The sequence below is a fragment of the Camelus ferus genome, chromosome 9 (genome assembly GCF_009834535.1).
Source record: "Camelus ferus isolate YT-003-E chromosome 9, BCGSAC_Cfer_1.0, whole genome shotgun sequence".
NCBI lineage: Eukaryota > Metazoa > Chordata > Mammalia > Artiodactyla > Camelidae > Camelus > Camelus ferus.
In genome coordinates, this window is record NC_045704.1 from 77,554,234 (window position 1) to 77,562,156 (window position 7,923).

At 49.5% G+C, this 7,923-nt stretch overlaps 1 protein-coding gene across 1 annotated transcript; it reads right to left on the minus strand.

The window, feature by feature from the left end:
* Positions 1 to 1,291: 1,291 nt before the first annotated feature.
* On the minus strand, positions 1,292 to 5,008 carry PSRC1 (proline and serine rich coiled-coil 1). Its single transcript, XM_014555282.2, has 8 exons — positions 4,924 to 5,008; positions 4,444 to 4,500; positions 4,295 to 4,352; positions 3,412 to 3,853; positions 2,941 to 3,055; positions 2,603 to 2,851; positions 2,201 to 2,294; positions 1,292 to 1,975 (listed from the first exon to the last, which is right to left on the minus strand). Exons 2-8 carry the CDS (start codon positions 4,460 to 4,462, stop codon positions 1,972 to 1,974), a joined length of 981 nt encoding a protein of 326 aa, XP_014410768.2. The 5' UTR covers positions 4,463 to 4,500; positions 4,924 to 5,008; the 3' UTR covers positions 1,292 to 1,971.
* Between the last annotated feature and the right edge of the window lie 2,915 nt (positions 5,009 to 7,923).

Consider the following 7,923-nt stretch of genomic DNA (forward strand, 5'->3'; position numbering starts at 1 on the left):
ACATGCCTTGTCCTCTTCAGCCACCAGGTGGCACCAGGACACAGGTCTGCTTGTTTTGCCTCTGAGGACCCACCAGGGCCTGGCCCTCACCCAGGCCACACAAACGTGCCATCTGCTGGCCACACCTAAACGTGTGCCTGCACTTGCTTCTGTCAGAACAGGCTGTCACCAACAGGCCCTGCTCACCAGACACCAGTGCAAGACGCAGCTGGGAAACACACCTGAGATTTCCTTGCCTCTGCCAAATTTCTCCAGAGCCAAATACTAAGTGTCTGTCTCCACACCCCCTCCCCCAACTCAGTGCTGGAATCCCAGAGCGCGGGAGTTGCTGCAAGAGGCCCAGGGAAGGTGAAAGGCTAGGCAGCTGTCACTGTGATACAGGTGAATGTGTTAAATGAACCTTAAGATCGGCCGCAAAAAGAAGAAAGCAGTGGAGGGCCCCTGGCCCGGGAACAGGGGATGGGTATTTTAGTGCCTCAGCAGGGAGCCTGTGGGCGTGTAAACGTGTGGAGGGCAGCGCACCATCTCCCTCTGCCCAGTTGCCTGCTGCCTTCCTTAAGTCATGGCCTGGCCTCCAGGGAGAGAAGTCCTCTCAAAACTCACAAGGAATTGAGCTGGTTCTGGTTGCAAGAATCATAGGCTGTGAGAAAAGGGAGACCATTGGTTAAGTCTGTTAAATGAGTCTTGGTCATTCATTCAACAAACACTCCTATCCTGCACTCAAAATTTTTTTTTCAATAAATGAATGAAATTCTCTGCCACACATAAATCGTTAACACTAGGCACTCCAGAGGTTTGTAAGTCCTGGTGCCAGCCCTCAAGTCTAGTAGGGGAGAGAAAAAGAGAATACCAGCAATTCTAACGATGTCAGGTGTTCAGGTACCTTCTGCCTGAGGCGATCAGCAAAGCCGAACACCAGGGTACTCACCCAAGGGCCCCCTCATCCCATCCGTACAGCAGACAAGATCCTGAGGAGGTCCTAGGAGGCTCCATTCTCTTGCCAGGAAAGGACACCCATGTTTAGGAGATAAGTAATAATTTACCAAAACCTTGGTTTGATAGCCTCATATACTGTGAACTAAACTATACTTAAGTTGATCTGGACCTTCTAATAACATATGAATCCTGGAAATGCCTGGAAAAAGGCAGTCTGTTCCCAACTAATGCCAACAAGGGGGCTAGTCATAGGCTAATTAGCTGGAATCTCAAGGCCCAAGGGCCTAGTCAGACCCCTGCCTGGGAAGCCCATCCTGGCTCAACTCACTGGAATTATACAGGCATTTACTCGAAATTTGTTAGAAATTAGAGCAGGATTTACTTTCACATGTACAGAGAATATAGAAATATATTCATTTTATTTTAGAAAAATGAATACCATTGAAGTAAGCTTATCATAAACTGGCCTGTTAGGAGCCACAGAATTCACAGGAAATAAGTTCTGGAGACCAGATGCCTGCCTCTGCCTCTCCAAACAGGCCGGAGTCCAGTAGAGGATGTGATTCAGGAGGACTGCTTCTCGGAGAGCAGGGAGGTTAGCTACAGAGGCCATTCACATGTAAATGTCCAGTGAACCCATGCCCTGAACTGGTGCCTGGGAAGAAGATCAAACTCTCTGGGGTTGGATGCAAGAGTGTGGGTGGATGAGGGCAAACCACTCGCTTGCAGTTCTCATTTTCTGTTTGTTAACTTCACCACTGGGAGTGGTGAAGTTAAAAACCTCTTTTTCTTATTTTGTTTCAACTCAGAGTTTGATTTCCCTCCAGCTCAACCCTAATCCACCCCATCTCCCATGGTTTCTACTCCTGGGGCACCAGTTGTGGTGGCAGCTCTTCCTCCTATCTCTGGGCCAGAATGTGCTGGAGTCAGGCCTGCCTCCAAAGACAGGGCTTAGGAGGCCGAGTAGAGGTGAGTACAGGCAGTGACTGACTGTAGTGGTTTGCTACTGAATTCTTGCTTGCTGTCCTGCTCTCTTTACCTAAAGAGACAGAAGGAGGAACTGCTTTAAGTTGCCCTCTTTCACAAGCCCATTTGTCACCAGCTGAATTCAAGTTCTTCCAGATAGGAAGAAATGGGACTCCTCACCCCTCCAGGCTCCCCTCCTCAGCCCTATCTTGCCACACAGGATTTGGGACTGATGTGCATAACAGCTTGGAAGCCCAGATGACAGGGGAGAGAGAGACAGCATCTCAACCTGTCTTACCTGGTAGGTCCTGGGACTGCAACTTTCCTGGGGGGCTGCAGATTGCTGCGACCAGCACCAGTGACAGGAACATTTGGTCGCTGAGAAACAGGAACTTGATGGGAGTTTAAAAAAAGACATGGTTATCAGAAGGTTCAAGAGACTTTCTCAAAACAAAAACAAAAACAAAACACCGATGAAGGCAGAGTGAGTTTGGGATTAGTGCCTTTCTTCCCACCCAAGCTAAAAAACATAAGGTATTTGAAAACTGAGGCTCAAACTCTTTGCCAAGGCCCATATTGTCTTCTTAACTCAGTTTCCCCATCTTCAAACAGAGCTGTAATGAAGGTGAAGGTCACTGTTACCAGCTCTGAGAGGGTGTGGTATTCTTCCTCCTGATTTCCTGTATTCATTTTTCCTCACCTCTGTGCCCTGCGGCACTTGGTCTTGGAAGTCCTTTCCGAGTTGACAGGGAATCTGCAGGAAGTGCACTTTTGCTGGATGGTACACTCCGGCCAGTGAGTGGCATCCTGCTGGCAGGCCTGGGGATGGCTGATGGGCCAGGTGGTCGACTGGGAGGTTTAGCTGTTGCTCCTTGTGGCCGAGATGGGCGCTGAGTGTTGCTGGCAGGAGGTTGCAGGGCCAAGACTGGTCTGACATGGGTAGGTGGGCCTGGTGGAGAGGAGCAGAGGAATTTTAGGGAAGCACCACATCCTCCCTCCTCCCATTCACCCAGAGCTTGGCTGTCCAGGCCTTCGCACTTGCTGCTGCTCTCCCACTGGGCCCAGCTTTCCCCCGGACTGGAGGCGTTGATCGGGCAAGAGGAGAAGATGCTGGGCTTTTGGATGCAGGGAACAGATTGCAAGTGGGCGACTCCTGAAACACAAAGAGAAAAAAGGACTAGGATGGAAAAAGAATCTGTTCTGCTGGCTGATTAAGGGATAGAGGTGGAGAGTTGCCTGGATCCCAGTAAGGAAGAGCAGAAGTTAGCTGCCAACATCATCACCACCACCACCAATGCCATTTATTGAGAGCTTATTATAGACATTACAGGGCTTATACACAGATGCTGTGGTAAGTACTTTGCTTATGGTATCTTGTTTAATTCCAACAATTCTATGAGGTAGGATTGGACTATCCCTATTTTATGAACAAGGAAACCACGATATGCCTATACTGAGTCATGCACTGTATCCGGGGACACACATCCAACCCCAAACCTCTAAACTCACCTTTTTTGCGCTGGAGGGCCTCTTTCCAGGTGTTGCCCTAAGAGCCCTGACTGACCCCTTCCTATCGCTGCTCCGGAGTCGGGGTGTCAGGCTGCTTGGGGAGGGGGTGCTCCGGGCCAAAGAGCTCACAGTGGGCAGCAGGTCTCGGACAGGACTGTCCTTGAGCACAAAGGTCTCTCGCCGAGGGCTGGGCTTCACCCTTCGAAGCCCGGGACCCTCGCCCGTGTTCTCCCGCTCCTGCAGGGCGCACTTCTCCAGCTGAGCTGCCAGCCGGTTGGCCTCGTCAAGGATTTCTTCCAGCTTCTCTGGGCTGAGGGGGCCTAAGCTGAGTCTCGGACCCTGGGGGGCGGGGGCCACTGCATTTGGGTTACTTCGATGGGAGAGGCCTCGTCGGAGGGGTTTCTCCGGAGTCACCAGCACTGCTGTATCTTCTTCCTCTCGACTGAGACAGAAAACAAACCAGGTACCATGCCCACACAGAAGGGAACAGGAGACTGTGCAAGGGAGACTGGGCAAAACCCGGACAACAGAGCCAGGGACACACCCCCAAACCCTGATGCCCATGCTGGCTGTGAAATCTAAGTGATGAAACACCTGGTTCTACGAGGCCTTCAGCACTTACTGACATTGGAAATTATGTCAGGATGAAGATGCAGCAAATCCACTTATCCTTCTTCTTAACACCCTGAAATCTCATTCCTGCTTATCCCTCCTCCCCTCTCCCAGTAGTGTAATAGGGGCTCAAGTCAAACAGCCACCCAGAAGCCCCAGCACACCCAACCTTGCTAAATTACCAATTCAGACCTGAGGCCAATAATTCAGCTGTAAAGGGTTAGAGACAAGCATTGTTGGAGGAAAGTAAGTAGGATAAGGAGTCTACTACCTGTCAGATGGTGACAGCCCTCCAAAGTCCAAGGTCTCATCCACTATAAACTTTACATCTGTAAGGAAGGAAAGAAGAAACGCCAGCCTTGGGTCCCTAACACCGCTTTCCATCACAGGGCCTCATTGTTTCCTCCAGGGTTTCCTTACCTTCTTCTAAATCCTCCATGTTCCAGCCACAGGAGCAAGAGTCTGCTTAGGCCTGAGCTGGAGAGAAAACATACCTTTCCTCAGGTCTCCATCCTGCCCAAGACCTCCCAGCTAGACTCAGGGTGCAAGTCAGGGCTTGGGGGTCGTGCTGGAGGTAAAGCAAGCGTCCCAGGAGTAGCACCTGCCCGTCTAAATACTCCTGTCACCTCCGAGGCAGGTGCGCATAGGCGCGGGCAGGTGCAGGCAGGTGCGGGCAGGTTCGGACAACTACCCTGCACTCCTTTCTCCCTCCGCACATTCGCCCCCGCCTCCCTGCGACCGGACCTCTCCACGCTGGGGTGGTCCACACGCCCTATCTTCCCCCCGGCCACCATCCTCCGGGTTCTTCCTCTCCCCAAGCCACCTTTCTACTCCCCGCGGCACTACACCCACATCACACCCCCAGCCCACCTTCAGTTTGCACTTTCCTTCCCGACTCACCTCTCGCGGAAGATGCTTTCCTCCTACAATCTAGTCCCGGGAATCAGCTTCGAGGGGGCGGGGCGCCTTTCGAATATCCCAAGCCCCGCCCACCTTACCATACACGCTCAATGATTGGTGGGGGTCAGCATTCCCCGCCCTCGTGGGGCGGAGCGGAGTGGGGGGCAGCTGGCCGGAAGTCTGAAGGTGGGGGCCGAGTGGAGAGCAGTTCATGAAAGGCGCCATCCGGAGGGCTGCAGGGGGAGGCCGCGAGCGGGCGCGCGTGCCCGGGAGACCTTGAGGGGCGGGGCCTCGCGGCGGCGCGCGACATAATGGGCCAATGAGTGAGGGCTTCTCGCCCTGCCACCCCCTCTGCTGCGCCCCCTCCTTTGACGCCTCTCACGGCCGTCCGCCCTAAAACGAACGCTCTGTCTGAGGAAAGACGTTTCCTTGGGCTCACTCCTTTCGGAAGCAGATCTGCCGGATTCCTCAGTTCTGATTTTTTCCAAAATTTCGGAAGCAATTGAACATTCATATTTTAAGTACGTTGAGGTTCTCTAAGAAGTGCGTCTTCCATCGGCTTTTTAGGCAAGAACATTCGGAACTTGAGGCACCCAAGGTGTGAAGAAAACAACGGGCTTTTCAGACACGGAGATTTGGGTTCAAATTCAACCGTGGCTCCTCTGTTGACAAACATATTGAATATATTTGACCTCTCTGGGCTTATCTTTGACCCCTCGCTTATCTCAGTGGATCATGACAGTCACAGTATGTGTTAGGAGCATAATTATGAACATCAAGTTTTATACTGTGTGCCTTAAGGGCTTTTGAGGGTAGTGTTTGGGACTTGCTTCCTCTAAACTAAAAGCTGTGTTTATAAAAAGCTTAAACCTACTTATTAGGGATTTTCTTTGTTGTTTCCAGGGGTTGCCTGTGAATAGACTGGGCCACCAGTTAACAGAACTTAGAAATGTTCTAGAGATTTTAAGTTAAAAGGCCCTAAAAGAATGGTTGACGAGCTTTCCCATAAACAAAGAGCCTGAGCTTTTAGTCTCCTGAGTTTATGACTATTATTTTGGCTTTTTATAAGCTTTTTGTTTACTTCCTAGTTTTTAGCTGTGAAGTTGCTGGGTAGTGTGGTTTGGAGGAGTGAGATGTTAATTGTAATAAATGCCACAAGAAGCAAAGGAACCTTGGGATTTAGTGGTGTGATAAGATGGGGAGGCCCAGAATGTGCAGGCTTGTGTGAGAAAGAGCTGAGAGAAGAGGGTTGCCTCTCTTTCTGTAGGTTCCCTGTGAAGGTGGAATTTAAGTTCTCTGCAGAGTTCAGATTCTTTGGAGGTGAGAAAACCAGAGCTAGTAGCTTCCCTCTCTCCAGGCAGGTAGTGGCAAATTGGAGATCAGAAGGAAAGAAGCTGTTCGTTAACCGCATTCTTCCTTCCCCTAGGAGCAGCCTGAGAAGGGAGAGTCTTCATCCACCTTCAGGTAAGCGAAGGAGGCAGTTTTAGCAAATTGGAAGTTCGTTTCTCCTAAGGAAACTCATCTCCAGTTTTCTATTGCCAAGTTATGATTTTGAAAGCTGTTGCAGTACAAAGAAAAAGGCATCTACTTTCTCCTCTAGCAGAATGACAACAAAGCCAGAGTATATAGATTTCAGGCACAAGGATTCTTCACTCAGCATAAGGCCACTAATCTGGGAAATATCTGTTTCCCCCAGTTCAACTCCAAAATAATATGTATGAATAGGTGTTTAAGATTTTGCATAAATAGTGAAGAAATGAATTAATGAAGAAATTACACCCCTCCACCCTGACCCCACCCCCCACCTCCGCACAGGGTAAGCCTTAGTTCAGAAGGTACTTTGAACATAGTATTGCCTGCATAAATGAAAAAATTAAGGATTCCAGTGCAGTTCTCCTTGAATGCAGAAAGATTGCCTGTGACTGGAGGTCTTGTTCAATGTGAAGATTTTACTCATTCACCATGAAGGCTGAGAATATAAGAACTTTAAGAGATGGCCCTTGAGCACTTCAACAAACAGCTGAGGCATGGGACTGTGGCTTGAGACCAGAGTCTGACTGATCCTTGGGACAGCATAACTGGGAGTATTTCACTCCTTCCTGACCTATGCCCTGTTTCAGCTGGAGGGAGGCCTCTTAGTCATTGTGTACATGACTGGCTGGCTCTGGACTCTGCCCCCAGCCCCCAACCTCCCTCTCAACATTTTCAGCAGGGATTCCACAAGTGCATTAGACCCTACAAATGATTTGTGTGACTATTTTCTCAATTTTTCCAAGGATGCTATGCAACTAGTAACATTCTAGGTGCATAGGAAGAAGTTGATTTGTGACATACAATGAATGCTGGGTGCATTGGGATTCTCATAATTCTCATAGAACTCTGGTTGAGAAAAGCTGGAATAGATAGATGCTTGGCGTCAACTGAAAATAGACCTTTGGTCTGAAAAGAAAAGCTCTTCACACTCAGCCAAACATATCCCCTTCCTCCTCAAAACCTCTCCTAATATTTACTACCACCTAGAAATCTTTTCTTTCTTAAACCCATAATTCCAATCCAGACCCATGCAGTGGAGTCACTGGGTAGAAGAGATGGGAGGAAGTAGGGAAAGCTTGACGTTAAACAGACCTGGTTCAAATCCTAGAACTTCAGCTCTCCAGCTACATGACTTGGAACAGTTTACAAGCTTGAACTTACTCATTTGTAAAACGAAGATTAAAAGCCTGATGTTCAGTGATGCCTAGAAAGCTGTTTCAGTTATGTATTACTGTGTAACAAACCACGCAATATTTAGTGGCTTGAAGCAACAGCGAATATTCATCTCATGATCTTACCATTTGGACAGGGCTGTGCAAGAATAACCTGTCTCTACACGAGGAGTAGATTGAGCTTCACTAGGGCTGAGGGGTCCAAGGTGGCCACACATGTCTAGGGTTGTGGTGCTGGCTGCCAGCTGGGATGCTTGGTTGTCCTCCAGGCAGCCTCCCATAATTTAGTAATCTA